General features: G+C 42.7%; 1 protein-coding gene across 1 annotated transcript in view; it reads left to right on the top strand.

Annotated features, from left to right (window-relative positions):
• The window catches only part of LOC126249717 (myrosinase 1-like), a 300,669-nt gene that overhangs the window by 135,465 nt on the left and 137,452 nt on the right, over positions 1-27,752 (top strand). Inside the window, exon 5 of the mRNA XM_049951398.1 lies at positions 10,796-10,982. Within this exon, the coding sequence (XP_049807355.1) occupies positions 10,796-10,982 (187 nt within the window). The remainder of the gene's footprint in view (positions 1-10,795; positions 10,983-27,752) is intronic.

Genomic DNA, 27,752 nt, shown 5'->3' with positions numbered 1-27,752 from the left:
CCTTTCTTGTCGCAATTAAATTATTTTTCATCGTTTCACTTTACATTCCATTATAAAATCACTCGCCATTTTTAGCTACCTACTTTACGTGCGGTGTACCACAGAATATTGATATGAGAAAATTCCTACATTATAATGTAACACTTGTGAGCTTTAGAGAGCACACCACAAGAACTACCTACTGCATCCTCTTTCGCTCTCAGTCTGGTACACATACAGTCCTATGCGTCAAGTGCTCTCTTACTCCAACACCACAATCTCAGACCAGAAGCAGTATCTTTGGATCTGCGGTCGTGCAAAGTCAGCGATCCGCTTTATAGAGCGTATCAGAGACATACATCGTTTACAGTACAATAGTTTCATTTAGTTTACATTAGTATCATTACAATATTCGGGTGCCACATTTAAGTGTACCCCAGTAGACTCCTTTGAAGGTAACTAAGGCTCGCGACCGTTACAGCGCGTATTTAAAGCAAACTCTTATGGGACTGGCCAGAAATTTGAACAGACATCGTATCTGTGATATACATAGAAACACGGATATCAACTTTCGTTCATGTCACACAAATCCTTCTTGATTTTGTGGTTCTTTCCGTGAGTATATTTCGAAAAGAATGACCTCCTCCATGCCAACCAGCCTGGATTCGAAAAATATTGGTCATGCGAAACCCAACTCCCCCATTTCTCACATGATATCTCAAAAACCATGGATTAAAGCAGTCAGATCAATGCAATACTTCTTGACATCCAAAAAGCACTACCACACCAACGATTATTAATGAATGTAGAATCATATGGGGTATAAAATATAATTTGTGACTGGTTTGAGAATATTTGGTAGAGAGTACGCAGCATTTTAACTTGGGCGGAGAGTCATCAACAAGTGTGTAAAGTAACGCCGGGCGTGCACCAGGAAATAGTATTGGGACCTTTGCTATTCGCATTGTATACTAATGACCCATTACACAACATTAATACTAACCTCAGACTTTTCGCAGCTGTTACACTCATCGGTAACGAAGTACTGTGTGGAAAAAAACTGTACTGAAATTGAGTCAGAGCTTGAAAAGGTTTTAAAGTTGTGCAGAAGTTGACAACCAGCTTTAAATGATAAGAAATGTACAATTACGCACGTCATAAAACGAAAGAAGTAGTCCACTATAACTTCAGTATCGATGACTCACATAACTAATACAAATAACTGGCTGTAATAATTTGTTGTTGCATGAAACGGAATTATATCGTAGACTCAGTCGTAGGCAAAGCAAGTGGCAGACTTCGATTCTTTGGTAAGATACTGCGAAAGTACAGTAAGTCTATAAAGGAGATTTCTTACGAAAATCTACATCTACATCTACATTTATACTCCGCAAGCCACCCAACGGTGTGTAGCGGAGGGCACTTTACGTGCTACTGTCATTACCTCTTTTTCCTGTTCCAGTCGCGTATGGTTCGCTGGAAGAACGACTGCCGGAAAGCCTCCGTGCGCGCTCGAATCTCTCTAATTTTACATTCGTGATCTCCTCGGGAGGTATAAGTAGGGGGAAGCAATATATTCGATACCTCGTCCAGAAACGCGCCCTCTCGAAACCTGGACAGCAAGCTACACCGCGATGCAGAGCGCCTCTCTTGCAGAGTCTGCCACTTGAGTTTGTTAAACATCTCCGTAACGCTATCACGCTTACCAAATAACCCTGTGACGAAACGCGCCGCTCTTCTTTGGATCTTCTCTATCGCCACCGTCAACCCTACCTGGTACGGATCCCACACTGATGAGCAATACTCAAGCATAGGTCGAACGAGTGATTTGTAAGCCACCTCCTTTGTTGATGGACTACATTTTCTAAGTACTCTCCCAATGAATATCAACCTGGTACCCGCCTTACCAACAACCAATTTTATGTCATCATTCCACTTCAAATCGTTCCGCACGCATAGTCCCAGATATTTTACAGAAGTAACTGCAACCAGTGTTTGTTCCGCTATCATATAATCTTACAATAAAGGATCCTTCTTTCTATGTATTCGCAATACATTATATTTGTTTATGTTAAGGGTCAGTTGCCACTCCCTGCACCAAGTGCCTATCCGCTGCAGATCTTCCTGCATTTCGCTACAATTTTCTAATGCTGCAACTTCTCTGTATACTACAGCATCATCCGCGAAAAGCCGCATGGAACTTCCGACACTATCTACTAGGTCATTTATATATATTGTGAAAAGCAATGGTCCCATAACACTACCCTGTGGCACGCCAGAGGTTACTTTAACGTCTGTAGACGTCTCTCCATTGATAACAACATGCTGTCTTCTGTTTGCTAAAAACTCTTCAATCCAGCCACACAACTGGTCTGATATTCCGTAGACTCTTACTTTGTTTATCAGGAGACAGTGCGGAACTGTATCGAACGCCTTCCGGAAGGCAAGGAAAATGGCATCTACCTGGGAGGCTGTATCTAATATTTTCTGGGTATGGTCCATACCAGAATATTGCTCAGGTGTGTGGGAGAGGTATCGAATGCACACTCACCGACCGCGTTCGTCGCGCCTCGCGCCGCTCACAGCTAACCGTGAGACGGCACTCCTACACCTACAGCCAGAGCGCGGGCGGTGTACTAGCGCTTCCATTGCTCGCTGCCTCCAACGGGGGGAGCCACGCATGCGAGTAGACGCCACCAGATGATGCGGAGTTCATATGAGTTCACTGCCTGCGACTGTGAATGCCTGGAGCGTCTTTTTAATCAGCCAGACTCAGTACTTTGTTCTCAGATTCAGTGTATCTGCAGACTTATTCACCTTAGTACGGAAGACTGCATGAGGAAAATACAACGACGTAGTACAATGCTAATAAGCATTTCTCCGTGTCATTGACTTATCTGATTCTATATGAACCTACAGCGTGATGCAGGGAAAATGAGTCAGCAACATACTTTCCTTCTTCTGCTTTTATGGCCTCACTTGACCACTTTAGACAATCATTTCCTGGTCCTCTCCTTCAATCAGTTTTCTTTCTGAACTGCCCAGTACCTTTTGAATCGTTCTGATCTTTCTTTTTCCTTCTTCACTGTAAATACCTTTCTAATTGTACGTCATTGTCAGTTTTTGGTTCACATCTTATTTTTATGGTTTTAATTAAATTTAATTTGTGGTAAGGTCTTATGGGACCAAACTGCTGAGGTCATCGGTCCCTAAGCTTACACACTACCCAATATAACTTAATTTAACTTACGCTAAGGACGACACACACACACATGCCGGAGGGAGGACTCGAACCTCCGACGGCGGGAGCCGCGCGGACCATGATAAGACGCCTTAGACCGCACGGCTACCCCGTGCGGCTTTATGTTTTTCACTTTCTTTAAATTTTCTGTTTTGTTTTGCAAATCGTTCATGTTTAATTATAGCTCTCCCATATCCTCCCTAATTTCTTTTATCCACAATCCTTGTTGCTTAGTATTCTAAAGTTTCTCTTTAATTTTCCTTGGTATGCTGGTTTCTGGGATCCTCATAATGTGACCAAAAAAAAAACCCTTTTCTTCCCTATAGTATCTGTAATGGGATCCAGATCGCTGTACACCTCTTCAATTGACACTAAATAAATGTCGTGTAACGAGAACCTCCCGTCGGGTAGACCGTTTACCGGGTGCAAGTCTTTTCATTTGATGCCACTTCGGCGACTTGTGCGTCGATGGGGATGAAATGATGACGATTAGGACAACACAACACCCAGTCCCTGACCGGAGAAAATCTCCGACCCAGCCGGGAATCGCTGACCACTCATCTACCGGGGGCGGACCATTTGACACTATCTTACTTTTATTGAAACTATTGTTTGTAATTCTGTAGAAGTTACGATGAGAAAAATCCTTTACTTGAGGTGACTAGTTTCGGACATGACATTCGGACATAAATGCGATGGTTTGATAATGGATGTCATGTCCGAAACAAGTCACCGCCAGAAAAAGCTTTTTCTCACGGCAACTTCGAAAGAATTACAAATAATAGTGTTATCTGGTTGTATCAACATTCAAGACTATTTGTTTCTATCAAGAACATCATTCACTTTTATGTTGCGTATATCTCAATTATTATGCGTAGATGTTGTAAATAAACTTAGTAGTGTTTTCTCTTTCTGTAGATGTATGTTGATCTTTATTGGACACGTATATTAATGACACGTCAGTGGGGCCCGTGTGCAATGAACTGCAGGATGTATTGTCACAGATTTGTTGGTCTCATAAGAGATGACTGAAGATAAACTCAAACTATCCAATGAAAGGCTACTTAAAAATGTTTCAAGAATCAACAGTGAGTGAGGGATCTATGAGTATACTACAACCACATCCTTATCGCTCCCGTAAGGACCGCAAAGATATATGAGACTAATTACTGCACGCACAGAAGCTTTTAAGCCATCATACTTCTCTCAGTCAACACGCGAATTGTTCAGGAAGAATACATTATAGAAGTACCATTTGTCATTCACTTCACAGAGGTGTATACAGAGTGATTCAGAATTCTTATTACCGGCTTCCAAGCGAATCACTTTCGAATTCCCCATTTCACGGTGGCAAACAAGCTGGAAAGATGTTTCCGTTGTCTGTCCCTGTAGTAATTATGACATCACATAACACGTTCGTTCTACTATAATAACGGCTGCGAGATATTGGCGTATCCGAGACTTGGAGGGTTGGCTGTGGTGCTCCACGGGCGAGCTGCACTCTCAACCTCGAAGAGGACGTCGACCGTCCGCAGAAGAGAAGCCGAGGAAAAGTACTCGAAACATTGCTCATGCCTCGTGCTCCTACAGGTCAGAGCTCATTGTCTCCACTGTTTGCGTACCGTGAAGTGGAACATTGGAAAATAATCCGATCATCAAATGGATTTTACATCCAAACAATACATTTCCTGGCATGGGTTCCTTATCAAAACTTCATTTGCTAAGTCCGCTGTACACACCCAGAAAACTGCAGCAGCAATTATTAATCATCCTACGGAGTATAGATGTAGATGCATACATACATGACCCACTGAAGAGGGCAATGGATTTTTTTCTCATGCGTTCGGGTACAATCTGGACAAAATGGAAGGTTGTGAAGATATTGTCAGCCTGTCGTCACAAAATGATTCAAATGGCTCTAAGTACTATGGGACATAACATCTAAGGTCATCACTCCCCTAGACTTAGAAACTACTTAAACCTAACTAATCTAAGGACATCACACACATCCATTCCCGACGTAGGATTCGAAGCTGCGACCGTAGCAGCAGCGTGGTTCCGGACTGAAGCGCCTAGAACCGATCGGCCAAAACGGGCGGCAGAGCGGTCTGACATGAAGGATGACGCCGAAAGCGATGATGACTGGTGGTGCTGCTGACGGCGTCACACATACCTGAAAAAACTAATTTGTACGGAAGGGTGATGTCAGAGCGATAATCGTTGGATGAATCCATAAGAAATGGAAGTCACCAATGTTAATGATAGCTTCTGGCACTCTCGGTTAGGATATTTTTCAACAGTGCTCCTCGGTTTGGAGCTCTTACTAGATAAGATTAATGAAGGAGGTGGAAAAAGGTCAATGAAGGGTTTTAGATTTAAACACGAACTGGTTTCCCATGATTGAGAGCGTCACGGAGATACTAAATTCCAGTGGCAGACACCGCAAGTAAGATGTCGGGCATCACAGACAGGGTTCAAGAATGAAATTTTCACTCTGCGGTGAAGTGTGCGCTGATATGAAACTTCCTGCAGATTGAAACTGTGTATCGTACCGAGACTTGAACTCGGGAACTTTGCCTTTCGCGGGCAAGTACTCTACCGTCTGAGCTACCAAAGCACGAGTCAACCTCTGCCTGGCGCATAGGCTGTCTCAATCAACCTCCACTGCTGCAAGGAGGTCTAGCTTGCAGGAGTTGCGGTCACAACAATGATCACAAAATTAAAATCAAAACAAACTGACGAAGTGCATATGAAAATGTAGCCGTAGTAGTTTTGCGGTAGGGGTGGAACTGCTAATACTTCTTAAATGGCATTGAATCATTAATTTAGTGCCTTGCGATACTTAGAATGTGTATCGCGTTTCGTGATACCCCTTTTGTGGAACAATAGCTGAAACTGCTCACGAGAGATTTCCGCACAGTGCCCAAAATGCGTGGAAATGATGTGGAAATCCTACATTGTTCACTAGGCAGACTATTATATGCACGTTCCCGTCTCTCTTCTATGACTATCAACTCTGAAACTGTTCTGTGTCGATAAACTTACAGAATACATGTAAAGTATAGTTTTATATCGATGTTATTTCAGAGGAATATGATGAATCAATGTGCCGCCACATAGCCTACTTGTTTCCTACAGTCCACGTTTCCTACGTTCATCTCCAACAGGAGAACGCAATTTGGCTCCTTGAAGAGATTTCTGATGTAACCCAAAATATCTGTGCTCAGAATGAAGATCAGAAGCTCCATTGTGCTTCAGGACGCGAAATAAGAGCTCAGACGACTAATTAAACGTATTCACTCTTAATTCACTGTTCGTGCATAAAATTTCACCGGAGCTGGTCGTAAAATTAATAGTAGTTTCATTTCTTTAATAAAAAATGAAGCAGACGTAACTCTCAAAAACATAAATGTACTCCTTGATGTTTGTAAACATGTAGAGGTCGGCACAAGTGGCCGAGCGTTTCTAGGGGCCACAGTCTACAACCGCGCGACCGCTATGGTCGCAGGTACGAATCCTGCCTCGGGCATGGATTTGTGTGATGTCCTTAGGTTAGTTTTGGTTTAAGTAGTTCTAAGTTCTAGGGAACTGATGACCTCAAAAGTTAAGTGCCATAGTGCTCAGAGCCATTTTAAACACGTAGAATGTAAAAAAAAAAAAAAAATACAAACTTTTGTTAGTCATAGAGACAAATTAGACATATGAGCCCGAGATTATGTTTGTAATTGAAGATGATAGATATACTGTTATTAACAGTCCATTAAGCGCACGAGAAAGAACAAAATATGGAATAATGTCTTCTCAAGACATTGTCACTTATCAGTTTGCAAATAGATTCCATTAGCCGAAAAACGAACAAAATTCAGCAGGAAATGTCTCGACAAATGTTCAAATAAATCTATGCATGGATAAATTTGAAACAAAGCGAGTTAAACGTCACGAAGCTGATTTCAATAGTTCAAAAATACACGATTCGAAACTAAATTTATTGACTTTAAACAGAGGCGGTTTCTCAATGTTGCTACATGTAGATGGCAACTGCAAGTTGTTTCGAAAACACCCCAGGGACTTCAAACGCAGCGCAGTCCAGCAATACTGTGTGAAAACACTGAGACATTTAAGTCATCAACAAAACAGTCATCCTTCTTATATATTACGTACTCGATTTTCTCTTAAAAGGACTTCATGTCATATTAGGCAACAAACACACAATCTTGATGTATCAGCAAGCACTTATTCTAGAACTCAGCACATAACTGATTAAAAGGGGTCCTTATTAAGTGTATGATAAATTATAGTTTAGGCACAGTATTCAAACTAAATAAGAGACGACGTAAGATTCTGAAGGAAGTGGACGCCTTTAAGAACAGCAGATGACTGAAGAGAGACAGAGAACTGACATAACCAGTCAAGAACATGCAGATATTCAGTGGAGCAAGGCGCATTGTTTCTATATTTTGGGTCTGTATGCAAATTTAAAGTTGATCCTACAGTAATATATATAACATAAAAATTTAAATACATTCAGCGCTGTTGGTATCGCATGAACAAAGGAGTTTAGGGATGTCTTAGGTTTGCAGTAACATGTTATTACTTTCAACTCTGCAGCCATTTATTTCTCAGTTTCCCTAACCATGGGATGATGCCTCTCTGGCCCATAAAGTGATATTTGTGTTGATTACTTATGAAATTCGATGATTTGTTCGAACCACCTATTAGTAAAAAATGTTCAAATGTGTGTCAAATCTTCTGGGACCTAACTGCTAAGGTCATCAGTCCCTAAGCTTACACACTACTTAACCTAAATTATGCTAAGGACAAACACACCTACCCATGCCCGAGGGAGGACTCGAACCTCCGCCGGGACCAGCCGCACAGTCTATGACTGCAGCGCCTCAGACCGCTCGGCTAATCCCGCGCGGCACCTATTAGTAAATAAAAGTTTGTTTTGTAGATATGAAGATGATACTGTTACATTTTTCTCAGGTAGCTTCTTTATACTTTTACAAAATTAACTGTAGATAGTTTATTTCTTTTTTTTTTTTTTTTTTTAACTTAGGTTCACGACAGGCTTGTTTCGGCAGTTGTCGCACACTACTATTCGCAGATAATTTTGTAAAAGTATAAAGAACATGTCATATTATGACTTTATGGCACCTGTGGGCCCAGCAGAGAAGAAGTTATTTTCCTAGATAGTTAAGCAGTAATAGACCAATTACGAGAACTTTTCAGCCATTTCGTACAGATCATATTCAATGCTGAATGTGAGAAACACTCAACTTTAAACCTCCTACATCTAGCAATGTCAATAAGGAGCAACAACGAAGCTACGAAACGTGTTGTGAAACAGCAGCAAATGACAGAATCATTCACAACAGTTCATTCCGTATCACTATATAGAAATTATCGGTATAGAGCATCGCACTGAACAGAGCAGTTAATGAACCACCATTAATGGTCGTCTGTATGAAGAGGAAATATCAGAGAAGCGTAAATAACGAACTTGAGAGCAACAGATTCGAAAATATTAAATACATTGTATTTGATATACAGCGCAAGAGCTGTCTACTATTTCGAGGAAACCAATAGACCCATAAGACGGCTGCGGTCACTCCATGATGCTCAGACACATTGCTCCGACTGCGTGGCAGATTTATCCATGAATAAATTAGAGGACGTAGGAGCGGCCTTGGTAAGAAGTCTAAGAAATTCCTGGCGCCATTTAGTACTTTAGACTGGCGTGTCAGTAATATCTGCTCACAGAGCTATGCAAAAATTCCAACCGAAACCTTATAAAGTAAGGATATTGCACCGATTGACCACTTAATACTGTAAAACGGAAAATGATCTGGTGAAAATAGAAAGACATTCTTTTGGGAGATCTTCAACCATATTATTTTTCCGTTTTTGTACTGTATTTACCTGATATGTCGTTCAGCAGTAAAATATCATTCCTCTAGTGTTATAAGTTTTTGCGTAATTTTAATGTCCAAAGATAAATTCGTTCACAACCACTTACTCGCTATCCTCCAGTAATGTTTCCTGATGTCAGCAGTGGATATGGCGGCGCTCTTGATTAATTATTATCGTAGTTCGTCCTCAGTTCTGACTTGAATTCCTAGTAGACTGAAACGTTTAATGCGGTAACACTTACAGGAAAAGCGACACTTGCTTCATACCATGACCTTTGGTGCGCCGGATTTAATCACATATTTTGCCATTCATTCTGACAGGCATTGCGTCCCACGTTATACGCGGATAACGAGGCAGGTACTAACATTTGCATTTGGTAGGTACTCTGAACTTCATGTTGCCTAGTTTCCTGCTACACACTTCGTACTATCTAAATCAGTCGTAAATTTTTACCATTTTCCGCAAATCGGTAATCTTTATGTTCAGTGAAATTCCTGAAACGCGAGCTTCTGTTGTCATTTGGGCAGTTTACTTTGGATAAAAGAATAGCCAAAATTTCTGAAACTGGGGCACTGCAAATTTTAATCCAAAGGCGAAACAACAATTAAAAAAAACACTTACTCCTGCCCGCGCACGCGCGCGACTTTTTCAATATTTCATTTTTAAGATCATCATCTAGCCAATGTGTTCTGATCTTCTTTAAGCGAATCATTGATACCAAGCGGGCGATCAAACATTTACTGCTCTCCTTGAAATAAGCCTTATATTGTAAGATCCTCTGAACTTAGATGACTTTTGACATGTTTCAATCATGGGAGCAATAGTTTTTCGTACAATGAATCTAATTCAAGCCCGTCCATCTGGATCTTTAGGTTCAGTTGAACACTGCAGAAGAGAAATAGTTGCATCTTACGATATGTAAAGCTCGAAGTTACAAGACCATTTTTTTATTTCAAGTGTTATTCATTACGTTAAAAAAAAATTATGCTCTTAGACTGACCAATACTTTTAGAGGTCGCTTATGGTGCAAAGTATTTTCTTAATTAACTTATTATTTGTTTACGTTTCTTTTGATTTTAGGCTGTTTCAAAAAATTAATGATTCCTTTTGAAGGACGTGGCCTATTACTTCTCCACCTTTATCTTATCCGACTGAAATGTTTCCAAAAGGAAGTAAGGAAAGAAGGTTAGAGTTTCATGTCCCGTAGACAACGAAGTCATTAGAGACGGAGCACAAGCTAGGATTAGCGAAGGATGGGGAAGGGACTCCACCATACCCCTTCAAAGAAATCATCCCACCATTTGCCTTAAGCGATTCAGGGAAACTTTGGAAAGAGTAAATCTGGTTGGGCGGACGCAAATTTGAGCCACTGTCCCCGAATACGTTGTTTCGAAGAAAGCAAATTTCCTTTTAAAGAACAGTTCCAATTTCTTCCTCATCCTTCGCTTATCCAAGTCCATATCCCATCCCTAATGTCCCCTTTGTCGATGGGACGTAAAACCATAATCTTTGTTCCTTCTATAACCTATATCCGCCTGTGAGTATATCTAACTAGATCTATAAAAGCAAGACATGCTAAACGAAATGTGTCCTTTTATTATCCTCCAAAATACTACACTAAGAAACTACATCGCACTAATTGGTATGTACCTAATCTTACAGGTAAAATGGTGGCTTACGTTTAATGAACCTACCCACGTTGCCAGAGGCTACTTCCAGCCAAATTTCATGGCTCCACAGCTGCTGCTTCACCACTTGGGTGCCGGTTATATGGTCACGGCCAATATCCTCAAGGCACACGCCCTCGTGTATCACATGTACGACAAAGAGTTTCGTCACAGCCAACAAGGTTCGTACTGATTATCTGGTCATCAAACTCAGATACCTTATATCCTTTATGTCCTCAAATTTTATAGAACAACTGTTTACTCGGCACTAGCACATACATATACAGATTAATTAGCTGATCATTATTGTTGCTGATTACTATAAAAGGTATGAACATGACAGTATTGATTTTTGCCTGAGAATTACTATAAAAATAATTTCTAAAGAAACAGCTGCGTTAACCGCTCATTGTGACATTTATGTCATTAAGGTCTGAACAACGATTCTTTGTAGATTCTTCAGTGGTTTGAAGTAACAACACAAATTGAGCTTATGTGAATTCACATAGGCCTATATGTGACGTTATTTGAAGAACTATACGGCAGAGTGTTGCTAAAGTCCCGTGAAGAGTGCTGATAATCCCTTTCAACGTGCATGCCTAGCGTATAAACAAAACTAAACCGTTCTTAAAACTGCTGCTTGGGGTTCTAATTACGCTACCCGTTCCTTTGACATAAAATCTGCATTGCATTTATGCATATCATTTGCTCCCACAGTTACCTGTTCATTATGGTATAGCACTTTTAAACTAAAATTTACAAGATTCCCATTTAATCTGCTTCATAACGTCAGGTTAGCTGTTCAGTAATCACATACAGGCCAGTCCAGCTCGAGATAACAGCCCTGCAGTGCGACAAAGAAGTACAACAATTAATCAGAGTACGACTATCCGGTTGTTCGACACTCATAAAGCTCGTCGAGTACATTGGCTATGATGTAAGGGGCGATCAAAAAGTTTCCGCTCTTAGACCGTACAGTGCAGTATCGGTATGCCAAAGACACAAAATCGCCGTGAGCACCAGGCTGAAGATACTCGTTTGGTAAAAAACCACGTTCTGCTGCGTGAAGAAGTCCGTAACTGCCTTCTGCCCATCCTCGTCTGACGGGAATCGTCGACCCTTCAAGGCCTTTTTCAAGGGACTGAAGGCGTAATAGTCGCACGGGGAGAGATCAGGATTATAGAGCGGGTGCTCGAGTGTCTCCCACTTCTGCTTTACGACATCTGCGATATGGGGACGTGCGTTATCATGAAGCAGCAGCACTCCCTGGCGCACCACTACACAACGGTGGTTTTCGACGCAAATGCTGCCCCGTACACATTCTTTATTTTCCGATGGATATAGACGGGTGTTTGTCCTTCGGTACCCAAAACAAAAATAACAATCCGATGGTCCTGTTTAGACGCATTTGGCAACAACGTCGCCATAGTTCTCGTTTCCGCATTTACCGCACTCGCGTCGGGAAAAAAAACGAATACCACACTGGTCCCCTGTCTATATAACGGTGCTCATATACTCGCATCGGAGTCTCACTATGTTGGATATACGCTGCAGCAACCCCCTCAAATGGAAACTGTTTATTTGCCCCTTATACAGGGTGGTCCATTGATAGTGACCGGGTCAAATATCTCCCGAAATAAGCATCAAACGAAAAAACTACAAAGAACGAAACTCGTCTAGCTTGAAGAGGGGAAACCAGATGGCGCTATGGTTGGCCCGCTAGATGGCGCTGCCATAGGTCAAATGGATATCAACTGCGTAGTTTAAATAGGAACCCCGATTTTTTATTACATATTCGTGTAATGCGTAAAGAAATATGAATGTTTTAGTTGGGCCACTTTTTTCGCTTTGTGATCGACGCTGCTGTAATAGTCACAAACGTAAAAGTACGTGGTATCACATAACATTCCCCCAGTGCGGACAGTATTTGCTTCGTGATACCTTACCCGTATTAAAATGGATAGTTTGCCAATTGCGGAAAAGGTTTATCGTGTTGATGTATGGCTATTGTGATCAAAATGCCCAACGGGCGTGTGCTATGTATGCTGCTCGGTATCCTGGACGACGTCATCCAAGTGTCCGGACCGTTCGCCGGATAGTTACGTTATTTAAGGAAACAGGAAACGTTCACCCACATGTGAAACGTCAACCACTACCTGCAACAAATGATGATGCCCAAGTAGGTGTTTTAGCTGCTGTCGCGGCCAATCCGCACATCAGTAGCAGACAAATTGCGCGAGAATCGGGAATCTCAAAAACGTCGGTGTTGAGAATGCTACATCAACATCGATTACACCCGTACCATATTTTTATGCACCAGGAATTGCATGGCGACGACTTTGAACGTCGTGTACAGTTCTGCCACTGGGCACAAGAGAAGTTACGGGACGATGACAGATTTTTTGCACGCATTCTATTTAGCGACGAAACGTCATTCACCATCAGCGGTAACAATAAACCGGCATAATATCCATTATTGGGCAACGTAAAATCCGCGAGGGCTGCGACAAGTGGCACATCAGCGACCTTGGCGGGTTAATGTATGGTGCGGCATAATGGGAGGAAGGATAATTGGCCCCTATTTTATCAATGGCAATCTAAATGGTGCAATGTATGCTGATTTCCTACGTAATGTTCTACCGATGTTACTCCAAGATGTTTCACTGCATGACAGAATGGCGATGTACTTCCAACGTGATAGATGTCCGGCACATAGCTCGCGCGCGGTTGAAGTGGTATTGAATAGCATATTTCATGACAGGTGGATTGGTCGTCGAAGCACCATACCATGGCCCGCACGTTCACCGGATCTGACGTCTCCGGATTTCTTTCTGTGGGGAAAGTTGAAGGATATTTGCTATCGTGATCCACCGACAACGCCTGATAACATGCGTCAGCGCATTGTCAATGCATGTGCGAACATTACGAAAGGCGAACTACTCGCTGTTGAGAGGAATGTCGTTACTCGTATTGCCAAATGCATTGAGGTTGACGGACATCATTTTGAGCATTTATTGCATTAATGTGGTATCTACAAGTAATCACGCTGTAACAGCACGCGTTCTCAGAAATGATAAGTGCACGAAGGTACATGTATCACATTGCAACAACCGAAATAAAATGTTCAAACGTACCTGCGCTCAGTATTTTAATTTAAAAAACGTACCTGTTACCAACTGTTCGTCTAAAATTGTGAGCCATATGTTTGTGACTATTACAGCGCCATCTATCACAAAGCGAAAAGAGTGGTCCAACTAAAACATTCATATTTCTTTACGTACTACAGGGATATGTAATACAAAATGGGGGTTCCTATTTAAAAAAAAGAAAAAGAAAAACGCTGTTGATATCCGTTTGACCTATGGCAGTGCCATCTAGCGGGCCATCTGGTTTCCCCCTTCAAGTAAGACTAGTTTCGTTCTTTGTAGTTTTTTGGTTTGAAGCTTATTTAGTGAGATATTTGGCCCGGTCACGATCAATGGACCACCCTGTATAATCATGTTAACATTCTTTTGTTTGTCACTGCCTTTTTAATAAGAATAAAGATATTACTGTAGGGTATGTAGAAACACAAACGGAAAATGACGTTTGGTATCATCAAAGTGTTACAGCTTGGCCTTAAAAGTAAATTTGCAGAAATAACATTACATCTACAGTCAGCGTCATTAAGTACTACGTTGACAGAAAAAGCAAGGAGGCTGCCGGCATTGCTAAAGGAATATTTATCGAGGCGAATAAAAGCGTGACTGTTTCTCGTTCCTGAATTGTGTTCCCCCGATGTGACAAGTTTCACCAAAATAGGTCAACTCGCAAGAGGAGGTGAAGAATTGCGACACATCAGTTTCAAGTAACATCGAAGTAGTAATCAGGGGACATTCTAAAGTAGCGCCTGTGCAAGGAGCTCACATTGTCGAAAAAATTCGATGTCAGTAATTATGATAAGGTTTCGTGGGCACACGACAGCAAGGTCTTTAGCGCCCGTGCTACATGCCATGAGACTAGTGAGGAGGAAGATCGTAAAAGTTTTGAAATGAGAACTGCGAATAAAAACGTAAAGAAAGTCGTCCAAACTTTCAAGCCCACACTCACACAGGAAACAACAAAGACCTTCTTCTCAGATGTAAAACATAGCAGTAAAAAGAATTAAAAGAAGACATCTACGGCTGGCTGATCACTAGAATAAAAGGGGACGAGCCAACCACTCTGAAACACACTTACATCTCCAGTATAAAGCTTAGGACAGAGTCCATATGTATCAGAAAATATTACAAGCTTGACCACACTTGTCTGCTGCTACCCAGCAGAATGACACATTCTTCCTCCGTCACTGTAGCAAGTATGGTTGATCGTGTATGAACAGGACAAGTCTCTCTGCTAGGTGCATGTGCTGCGACTATTGGAGGGCACAAAGGGAATCGAAGCATATACGAAACTGTTTGTCCTGAAGACGCCGTAGCCGCTCTAATGCCTTCAGGATCGCATGGGGCTCTGCAAAAAAATACAACTGGGATTGGCGAAGACGAACCCTGAAGACACGGTCAGGGAATACGACTGAATAGCCGAGGAAGTCCCCTTGTAAGCCATCTGTGTGCACAACTGTAAAACAGCAATGTCTAACTAAAATGTTAAAAAAACAGAGATTGAAATCTAAAACTGAGAGTGCAATCTGTCTTAAAAATTCGTCAAGTCTTGACAGTGCTGGTCTCTATAGGAACAAAGATGGAGATCTATTTGGATCTTCATGTAAAATCTTAAAATCAGCCACACCCATGTGGCGTATTGTGGTAAGTCTAATTCAGGAGATGGAGCAGATACTACAACACACGCAAATAGTTAGTAACTTACTAAAACTTGAACATGGTAAATACAAAACTTTGGATACAAGTAGTTTCCATACAGATGACATAAATCTGATGCTGTCACTGACACTTCACTGCAGAATGAATGTTCCCATCAGAGTGCAATAGTCTTTAACCGATAATAAGTTCAGGAAAACGGTTCTATTCGAACGCAGCTGGATCCGTACTACGACAGCACTATCGTCGTAAGCGATGATTACAATTGGCCGCTGATTACGGAGAGAGTGCACTGAGCTGCACTGCGCTCGAAAATAAATAGTTTTGCGGCTGCTTGGTGGCTGTCTGCAACGATGTGTCTGATTCGTTGCCGCATTTTGCTGCGACTTTCTTTAGTTGTGGTGCCGTCTTGACGTACCAATGTTTGCATGACACCTAATTATGCAGACGACACCATACCCATCTTTAAAAGACAACCCTTCTCGTGAATCCCATAGGACCTAATTACTAATTACTCGGTGTCTAGTATGCAAGAGCCTTTCATTAGTGGCCGAGCAACGGTATGGCGTGCTGGTGTGTATGGCGTGAACAGTGTTTTATAGGACTGTTGCACCACGAGGAGTTGTCGCCTGATGTGAAGGGACGGCTCACCAGCCTCAACACAAAGGCTCGGTGTAGGACTGGTTAGAAATGCCCCCATGGTCAACCTAAGTCCTTCGTGGTGCACCATGTCCAGCATCTTTAAATAAGATGTTCCGCAGACTCTTACACCGTGCACCCATAATCAAGCCAATATCAGACAAAGGCCCTGTAAAACTGGAGTTGACAAGTCGGGTCTGCTCTCCTTGAATTGAGGTAAAGACATTTTAAAATAGTAAGTGCTTTCAGGGAGTGGCTTTTCAGATCCCTAAGTTGAAGCAACCATGTAAGTTTGGAGTCAAATCTGAGGTCCAGAAACCTCACCATGTGTTTAAAATTGAGAACAGTGTCCCTCGTTTGTGACTCAGGCAAGTTTAAAGCCGAACAGGAATGGTTAAAAAGAACGCACATAGATTTCTTGGTTGCGAATTTAATACTCCTCTTCTTCACCCAACCGTCTAAGTTGTAACTGACAAGTTGTTGTGGCAAGGCTCGGAGAAGAGTAAAAAACAGATAAGTCGTCAACAAAAAAGAACACTGTCCAGTACATGCAACAACAGACGTCATACTACTAATATCTATGAAAAAGACAGTTAAACTTAAAACACTATCTTGAGATACACCGTTCTAGTACTCAAAGAGATCAGAGAGGTCGCCACAGACTGGATATCTAAAACAGCTGGGTGAGAGGAAGGACTGCATTACGCCGCGCGGGATTAGCCGAGCTGTCTTAGGCGCTGCATTCATGGACTGTGCGGCTGGTCCCGGCGGAGGTTCGAGTCCTCCCTCGGGCATGGGTGTATGTGTTTGTCCTTATGATAATTTAGGTTAAGTAGTGTGTAAGCTTAGGGACTGATGACCTTAGCAGTTAAGTCCCATAAAATTTCACACACATTTGAACAATTTGAACATTTTTGAGTGCATTAAGATAGAAAACCATCCCTGAAAACCCAATTCACGGAGCTGCCGAAGGATAATACGCCGACAAGTAATATCTTAGGCCTTCTCGATGTCAAAAAATATAAGCAGGAGGCGATGCTAGCGCAAGAAAGCTTGTTGTACAGCCCTTCTAGGAGGGCAATGTTATCGAAGGTGGAGCGACACCTCCTGAACACACTCTGAAGGCGACTGAGGATCTGTCTCGATTCTAGGATCCAGATAACGCGTCGGTTGACCTTCCGATCCGTCCCAAGGTCTTTCCCACATAACTAGTGAAGGCAACACTACGATATCTACTCGGGTATGTTCGGTCCTACTCTGGTTGTCAAAGTGGAATTAAAATGGGCTCTCGCCACTAGTTGGGCAAGTGACATGACGTCCAAATAAGGTTAAAAAGGGCGAGAACAGCTTTGCTCCACCCCATGAGGTGCCGTAACGAACTGTGACGGAACGTATCGTGACCACATGACGCGTAACGAGCTGCAGCTAACGCAGAATCCAGCTTCTACCTGCGGAAGGGACAGTTACATTCTTCATCAGTGATGAACTAAAGTCCCATCTGCCCCTCTCAGCGGCCACACCGTAGCGCCAGAAAGCCACATCCTGACTGGCAGTGGCGGTAATTGTGGCAAAATAGGCCGCCATAGTATGGACAGTGTCTCATGGGGTGGTCTGGAGACTTCAATTCCCCATTACAGCACCTACTGGACATATCCCAAATCTCCCAGAAATCCTCCAGATTGCCTCCCATACAACTGTACTTCTAGTGAAACGGTTTATGATGATCAAGAACTGTTCCCACGATCTATTCTCGCTCTCCCTAACAATGTGATGACATTTCACCCTACCTACCCATAAGGCTAAGGGGTTCGCTCCAGTTGGCTGGCACTTGAACTTACGCAGAGCTGCCCACCTGGAACTGACTGGAGAGTGGCATTCATCGCCCCACAAAGGAACAAGTTGTCTTTTTAGGTGGCCAGAAGTCTGCAGAACGAATGCTCAGCAACATTCTGGATCATTTGGATAACATGATCCACCTGTTCATGAGCGCTGTCAAGGCGTTCAAATACAGCGAGTTGGCTATAAAGCATCCAGTCTGTCTTTCAAATCATCCATCTTGGCGGCTGTCTTTTGGGCAGCACTCTGTCTGGCAGCTGAATCCAGATTGGGAAGTGGTCTCCTGAGTGCAAGTCATAAACCACTTCCCAATGAGCGGTGTGTGCAAGGGCTGGGGAGCATACAGAGAGATCGACAGCAGTGAAACCCTGTTGCAGTGCTGAAGTGCGTGTTCTACAAACACCCAAATGAGGATATGAGAAGGATCTCGAATGCTCAAATCCTGGGACAGGTGATTACAGAGCCCCAAAGCACATTATGTGAATTAAAATCACCATGAAGAATCAAAGGGTGGGGGAGATGAGTAAAAAGGTCACGGAAAGCCTCTCTGTCTTAACACCTCATTGAGGGGCAGGTAATGTATTCCCAACTGATGACGCACATGTACCGATACAGAGACTACTTGCAGGTTGGTTGTGTGGGAGAGAAGCAAGGAGTGGTAGACGTTGTTTATGAAAATAGCCACTCCTCCTTTAGCTATCTCTCTAGTAAGATCATCCTTTTTGTGGAGAATATAGCCACGCAGCTCAGAGCGTAAGACAATTTAGGATGTGTCTCTTGAATACAGAGACACATTCGTCTATCCTGAGTTAATAGACGTAGTTCCCTCACATATACTCTGAAACCGTTCAAGTTCCACTGAAGTATGGAAGCCATATTAATGGCAATGTATTCCTCTGTCTTTCTTCCTGTCGTGCCTCAGTGGTGGGGTGATTGCATTGAGGAGAGGGGAGAGGGTAACTTGAGGGACTCACTGGTTCCCTCAGAGAGACGTCAACATCCATACTATCGAAAGTATGGTCATCACCCAATCCATCAGACACTACCGAGGTCTCATTGTCTGATTGCTTTAGACCTGAAGTTTTTGGCTTGACGGTTTTCATCGACACCTTGGATTTTGGGGTCTCTTCTTCTCTCTGACGTGAGGGTCTGTTATTCTTTCCGACATTAGGTTCTGTAGCCACCATCATTGCTGTGATGGGTATGCTTGGTTGTTGGTCTAGCGACGCAGGCTTGCAGCTGCATACACAGGTGCTGGTGGAAGTGCACTTATCGGCTGTCAACGTCTGGGTGAAATCGCTAGTTTTCTGCCCAGGCTGCTTCAACAATGAGGCAAACGACTACACAAAAGTGGATGGCTATGAAATCTTAAACTTCTTTTCCCCGTCAGGGTATGAGAGGCGTTGTTCCACTTTAATATCCTGGATTTTCTTCTCTTCTGCGAAGGCAGGATATTCTTTCCTCCTGACGGGATTGACCTTGGAGCAATTGTCACATATGGGTACAGCAGTAGATTGAGTACCAGATTCGTGTGCAGTGGAGTCGCATCCTCCACATGTAGCCTGACTGTTACACCACATGATGGTATGACCAAAGCTTTGACACTTAAAGCATCACGTCGGGTCAGATACATAGGACCTGACTTTAAGGCAGAGAAAGTCGCCCGGAATGTATTCAGGCAACTTCGATAAATTGAATGTCAGAATAAAAGATGTTGACTTCTGGAGTTCATCAACAGTGCTTTATATGACAGTCTGAACTTCAGTGACCCTCGTACTTTCCCATCCTTTTGCAGTTCTTTGGTGTACATATCCACAATGTCTTGACATATCAAAACTCCTATATGACAATTGAGTCCAGTGTGCAGCTCACAGTTTATAGGATATTCTCTAAATAGTTTGCCATTTTGTAACTTGTTTGCTTGGTTGGCTGGAGTGTCTCGATCAAGAGCGTACCATTTCAAAGCCTCTTGACAGATTTAAAGTGATCTGCAAGTCCCTGTTGCAACAGTCAGGTTACTATTCCATCACTATCCAGGGCGTCTCCACACACATCTTCGGTCTGAAATCTCGTTGAATGGTGTAGAACTGTCTTCTGTGATGAGTCCCGCTTCGAACTGAGCCAGAATAACTAGCGAAGACGTATCTGGAGGCGCCCTGAACAATCTGACTGTCGCCCACCTTACGGCCAGACAGCCAGGAGTGATGGTCTGGGCTACCATTTCATTTCATAGCAGAACCTCTTTGGCTGTCATCTGCGGCACCCTAAGAGCACAGCAGTATGTCGACGATATTCTACGCCCCGATTCGTTGCCCTTCATGGCATTCCATCTCGGACATACATTTCAGCGATATAACGCCTGTTCTCACCCTGCGAGAGTTTCTATTGCTTTTCTTCGTGCTTGCCAGACCATACCTTGGCCAGTAAGGTCGTCGGATCTCTTCCCAATTGAGAACATTACGAGCAGGGCCCTCCAACCAGCTCGCGATTTTGACGATCTAACGCTTCAGTGGGACAGAATTTGGCACAATATCCCTCAGGAGAACATCCAACAACTCCATCAATCAAATCCAAGCTGAATAACTGCTTGCATAAGGGCCAGAGGTGGATCAACGCGTTATTGTCTTGCTCAATTTGTGAAGTACGTTCTCTTGAATAAGTCATCCATGTTTTCCGAAATTGTAATCCTTGGCTTCTCTGTATATGTAGATCACATCTACCGATTTCCGTCCCATTGGATCAATTACTTCAGGGTGCGTCGTTTCCTTTTCTTACAATGTAGGTACACCTAAGGACGAAACTTCTTACGAACTGGAGCAGCAGCCAAGGTGTGAATGCTTGCTATCAAGTCACAGCTTCGATACATGGGTTCGAACCAACCCGTTGCAATGTTTTCTATTCTCTGGAAAGATCATGAGTGCCGCGAAATTGAAATACATTTTTATTTTAAATTGAATAAATATTGTTGTGAGCAAGGGGGAGAAGTTACCAGCCCAAGTCCCTATGAACTTCGACGACGCGTGTCTGTCATTCGGTGTAAATTAGTTGTTTCTGATTTTCTGTTTTTTTTCGTTGAATATATCATCCTCTTCAAATAACAATATATAAATAGCAAAAATGTTCAGATGTGTGTGAAATCTTATGGGACTTAACTGCTAAGGTCATCAGTCCCTAAGCTTACACACTACTTAACCTAAATCGTCCTAAGGAAAAACACACACACCCATGCCGGAGGGAGGACTCGAACCTCCGCCTGGACCAGCCGCACAGTCCAGGACTGCAGCGCCTTAGACAGCATATAAATATCACGGCAGCTTTTATTCAGTTCCAAAAGAGTACGTAATCTTACAATAAATTGTCTCACCCCACGTGCACGGACGTTCACAAATCAAAACGCAGATCTTATACCACTTGGTTAACGCTCCATTAAGGGCATGTTTCCTCCTGACGTAAGCTCACTAGACAAAATATTAGAGCGGCCTCCTTGGAGCACTGTAGCGTCAAGCTTATCAACGGCGCAATGAGATGTTTAACACGAAGAGTGTGAAGGGTGTCGTTCCTGCGGCGTTTATCGTCCCATGACTTGAATCCACGTATTCAAGGTACCAGGAATATGAACTGGGATGATTGTAAGGCCATTCTCGCTGACCAAATCTTGCCCTTTCTTCTACATCTTCGTGATAAGACTGAGGAGATTAATGTCTTCCAAGATGACAACAAATGTGTTCTCAGTGCTGCGCGCATACGTGCCTGGTTTGATGAAAACTCAGACACTCTTTCGCACCTCGAATGGTCCTCTAAATCACGCCATCTTAAATATGTGGGACATTTTGGAACACCGACTGAAAAGTAACAATCAACAACCCACAATTTGGTAGATGTGCAGGATCTAATCCTGAATGATTGGCTTCGGCCGGATGCGGCATACCTGAAGAGACTTGTGGGCACTCTTCGAAGGGAGATTAAGGTTTGAAGTCCCGTGTACATTGAGGTCATTAGAGACGAAGCACAAGCTCGGAAAGTTTCCAAGGATGGGGAAATCGGCCGCGCCCTTTCAAAGGCACCATCCCGCCGTTTGTCTGAAGCGATTTAGGGAAACCATGGAAAACTTAAATTTGGATGGTTGGACGCGGATTTGAACCGTTGTCCTCCCGAGTGCGAGCCAGTGTGCTGGCCGCTGCGCCACCTCGCTCTGTGTGGACACTCTTCCTCGCCGTTATTGGCGCAATGTCTCGTGAGGGTGAATATTTTTGAGTTTTGTGCATAAATCAAGCAGCAAATTACTGGTATCGTTAGACCACTAGATATTCTGCAAGTATCCAGTCAGGAGGAAACTGCAGTTGCGGATTCTCTGTGTCTTTTACAAATACAACGACCATCATCAATTGACCAGTGCAACCACAAACTCGCGGTCTTTCGTTTCATTTTCATTGGACCGACGACATTACCTCACACGTGTGAACAAAGTAGCAAATAAACTTAATAATGATGTTTGATAATCCCAGCTTAATTTTTAGTATCAATAATGGCCCCATCAGCGGTTGGTGGCCGCAGGAACTTCAGAAACTGATAATTAGTAGCAATACCTGCGGAATCGATGTATTGCAGTTCTGAATGCCATCACTTGTATATTCATATAGCTATACTTGTTTCGTGACACCATACGAAAAGCAAAGCTGCGAAGGACGGAGAAAATAACACGAACATTCTGATAAAAACACCTAATTTCCTGCATTCGTTTCCTGTCATATCTGCAGTGACAGGATGTTTCGTTTCTTAGTACGCATTACGTTATCTCTCAAAGTGTTCCGAGCCTTCATTACGTCTGTAATCGTTATCGTTTCGTGCTAGTTAACCTATATGTTGGAGATTTTGAACTCCCGCTGAGGAAAAATTGTTGGTGGGAGTTTCTTTTCTGCATCTGTGACACCGGTCGCATTTCTGCTATGGCTGTCTGGAACTACTATATCTGCAATGGTAGCTTACAAAATATACGGGAAAAATATTAAGGTAAATACAATAACGAAAATAAAATTAAACTTACTCACAGAACCAAGAGAACATTAAAGAGAATTTTGACCTTCAGCACCCATACGTAGATCACGGACTGATAGGATTAATATGCTACTAGAGAAGGCTCTGCCGATCAAAACAGTGAGTCTGCAAATACTTAAATATAGTTTATGTTAAAAGAAGCCTACATCTACATGGTTACTCTGCAATTCACACTGAAGTGCCTGGCAGAGGGTTCATCGAACTATTTTCATACTACTTCTCTACCATTCCACTCTCGAAAGGCGCTTGGGAAAAAGGAACACCTAAATCTTTCCGTTCGAGCTCTGATTTCTACTATTTTATTATGATGATCCTTTCTCCCTGCCGGCCGCGGTGGTCTCGCGGTTCTAGGCGCGCAGTCCGGAACCGCGCGACCGCTACGGTCGCAGGTTCGAATCCTGCCTCGGGCATGGATGTGTGTGATGTCCTTAGGTTAGTTAGGTTTAACTAGTTCTAAGTTCTAGGGGACTGATGACCTAAGATGTTAATTCCCATAGTGCTTAGAGCCATTTGAACCTTTCTCCCTACGCAGGTGGGTGTCAACAAAATATTTTCGCTTTCGGAAGAGAAAGTTGGTGATTGAAATTTCTTAAATAGATCTCGCCGCAAAGAAAACCGCCTTTGTTTCAGTGACTGCCACCCCAACTCGCGTATCATATCAGTGACACTCTCACCCCTATTGCGCGATAACACGAAACGAGCTGCTCTTCATTGCACTTTTTCGATTTCCTCCGTCAATCCTACCTGGTAAGGATCCCACACCGCGCAGCAATATTCCAACACAGGACGGACAAGTGTCACAAGTCGCAAAAGAGCAAAATGGTTAAATACAGCGTTCAAGACGCCCGGCCTTAGTAAGTTTGTCGCATCTTCTAAGTGTTCTGCCAACAAAGCGCAGTGTTTGTTTCGCCTTCCCCACAATATTATGTATGTGGTCTTTTCAATTTAAGTGGCTCGTAATTGTAATTCCTAGGTATTGAGTCGAATTGACAGCCCTTAGATTTGTGTGATTTATCGTATACACAAAATTTATAGGATTTCTTTTAGTGCCCATGTGGATAACCTCGCACTTTTCTTTGTTTAGTGCCAGTTGCAATTTTTCGCATCAATTTTGAGGGAAACTATTTATGGTACGTTTCGACTTCAGAGTTACGGTGAATGAGGATCTGCGAGCAAGAATCAGATCCACCTGGATGCGTTTCAGAGACGTCATTGGTGTTCACTGAGGTAATTAGATGCATATCCACCGAAAATAAAAGATATATCGCACAATGGTGAGGCTAGTTGCATTATATAGTACAGAATGTTGGCCAACGTATATAAGTCCTGAGTCTTCTCACTGCATGTCATGGAAATGCAAATACTGAGGAGATCATTAGACATTTATCTGCGCGGCCATACCAGGGATACAACGATCCGGCAACCATGTGAAGTGGCTCCAGTCAGTGATAAGAGCAAGAATGGAGAATTCCGTATTATGGTCACATCATACGGGCTCTATCTACTCCAGTCATCATCACAGCCTTTCATATGACTGTCGAAGGCCAGAGACGACGCGGAGGACTTAAACTGCGGTGGCTAGACGCTATTAACACAGATTTAAGATAAAGAAAACTAAGTCACTAAGTCCACAGGGAGCATTAGACCGTAAGAAGTGGGGTGTATTGACCCGAAAAGCGGACCCTGCTCCAACGAGACGGCGCTCAGGAGGAGGAGAAGGAGGAGGAGAAGAAGAAGAAGAAGAAGAAGATGATGAAGATGAAGACGAAGAAGAAGATTTATGGTAGGCCTGACAGTTTGATATTTCAGATAAACCATGTGAATGCAAGAGGAAGAGGCTTCTTCCACTGAAACGTACAATGAGGTTTAAAGAGCCCAAGATCGGCACTTGGTGTAATGACTGGCATCTGCCCTTCAACATAAACAACCGTAACGTATTTTGCGTTAACCTATTAGTATATGATTACACGAACGTAGAACAACAGCCGGAAGCAGTCGCATCTATTAAACACCTGGGAGTATGTGTAATTACCAAACAAGGCGATTCGCAGGAAAGGCAAATGTCAAGCTGACATTTGCTGGAAACAACCACTAGGACCAGATAGGACTGATAGATAAAACAGAGTAGATCCAAAGAATGACATCACGTTTCGACACAGTTTCGTTTAGTAAACACCACAGCGTCATCGAGATGCTCACCCAACACCATTGGAAAACGCTACAGGAGATGCGTTGTGCATCTCGACGCGGTTTTTCTGTTAAAATTCCAAGAACGTACGTACATAGAAAAGTCTACTAATATATTTCTTCCTCCTACGTATGTTTCACGAAAAGCCCACGAAAGCCAAATAAGAGAGATTCGAGCTTGCATAGAGGCTTACCCTTAGTCGTACCTCCTGCACACCATTTACGACTGGAACAGGCAAGGGGAGGAAGGAGGGGTACGGAAGGGGGGGGTGAGGGGCAGTAACAGCAGTAGACATAGTACCCTCCACCACACACCGTAAGGTGGTTTTGGAATATCGATTCAGTTGCAGTCCAAAACGCTTCGAGAATGGATTAATAAGAAACAGAGAAAAGTTAAGACGGTAGTTTTAATTCATCACGTGTTCTTCATACAATGCACAGAATGTTCCTACCACTATGACAAACTGTCAGTAAAGACTGTCTGCGGGTTGTTGTTCAACTAGCACGTCAAATTGGCTTGAATGTGTTTGTCGTGAAGGCTTTGACCTTTCATGTGAATTTTTGCTCATTTTCGTTTTGTTGTAGATTGTATTAATAAGCCTCGTCACCCGCGATGATATTTTCCAGTAAAAAATTGTCTGCCTTTTGTATTTCAGGCAAGCCACGATAGGCATCCAGGCGTCGTGGTTTTCGTTCGGAACTCAAATTATAGGGGACGAACTTTGCACACATTTTTCTCTTCTTTTAATCATTGAGGAGAATGTCTGGAACAGTGCATTTAATCATTTTGCTCCTTTGCAACTTGAGGTACAACAATGCTCACATATTACGGCCACACGTCCACTACTCAACACTGCCTGCTCACAGCTTAGTGATCGAATGCGTATCTGTTGTTTAACGTCGTTAGTTCAAGCTGACACAGTTAATACTGCGCTGACGTCTCGGGACTTTTAAGACGGATAGTGAAGGTGAACATATGAATAAAATAACACATCTCCAATTGACGGATTCCAGTGTTCTTGACCGAGCGAGGTGACGCAGTGGGTAGCACACTGGATTCGCATTCGGGAGGACGACAGTTCAATCCCGCGTCCGGCCATCCTGATTTAGGTTTTCCGTGATTTCCCTAAATCACTCCAGCCAAATGCCAGGATGGTTCCTTTAAAAGGGCACGGCCGATTATCTTACCCCGTCCTTCCCTAATCCGATGAGACCGATGACCTCGCAGTTTGGTCTCTTCCCCCAAACAACCCACACAGTGTTCTTGCACTTTGCGATAGAAACACAGTTGAGGCCCGTTACTATCCTGCAGTATCTCGAAAGGTAAGTAGATCATCTCCTTGCGAGACATAGTGCATATTCCAACTATACCATTACGAGTAAATTCGGATAAATTCTCAAATGATTCCGGTTGTTATGATCTTAAAAATGGCCCTATTCTAAATTAGATGAGAGTTGATACTATCTTTTCCAACGCTCATACACGTCAATGAGTTATGTAGCTTCATTTACTGTCATCTTTTTGTCGACCCACCCCACCCCCACCTCAAATTACAATTTCAGAGTAAAACACATTCCTCTCCGTTCTAACTGCAACACTCTAAGCTCCACGAGATGTTCACATTTTATAGTGGCTTTCATGGTAGTCAAATTTGGCATGCGAATCACAGTATAAAATCTCAAAAGACGGCCATCTGCCATGATATTTAAATACCCGCGTACGCAACAACATATATAATGCTGGGACGTACGTCAATATTCATGGGAGAGGAAACCAAACTGTGAATCCGAGTGGACGTTCGTAGATACCGATTCTCTATCACATGATCACTCAAATCAGCCTAATATGACGTAACCTGTGAAAAGCTTCACTTTTGCCGGTTGGTAATCGCTGCTGCATTTATGACTGTCCAGGTACAGCTTTTGCTGCAGCAACAATATAAAATTTTGAAATAGTGGATGATTCATACAAAACAGCAAACGGTTACAGTTTCTACCCAAAGTATCCTCTTGTTACAATGTACTTGTGGTATGCATCAATACCCATAATGTGCTAGATAAATCAATCATTAAAAGTTGCATATAAGACGTAGAAGCAATTTCTCTAGCTTGACATAAACTTAAGAAAATAACTATCATGAAGTATTCGATCAGTTTTGTAACGAATGCCCTGTAACCAATTACACTTTCAGCAAATGAGAAACTGTACCCATGTTTTTCTGATGTACTTCCAGATTAAAGCTTACGGCTAAGAACACTGCATTTTCATCTCGAAATTTAAACAGTGCCATGCCTTCTGTTCTGGCACATTCGCGTTAAGGGTTATTAAAGCAGAGAATGTAAATCTGAAAGAAAGGATAGTTAGTGATTATTCTTTCAGCAATAAATAAAAATATTTGAGATGGTAAACGGTATGTATAATTTCTCCACTCAATAAAG

Source organism: Schistocerca nitens, chromosome 3 (assembly GCF_023898315.1).
Source record: "Schistocerca nitens isolate TAMUIC-IGC-003100 chromosome 3, iqSchNite1.1, whole genome shotgun sequence".
Lineage (NCBI taxonomy): Eukaryota > Metazoa > Arthropoda > Insecta > Orthoptera > Acrididae > Schistocerca > Schistocerca nitens.
This window is presented reverse-complemented; position numbering and strand designations above follow the sequence as displayed.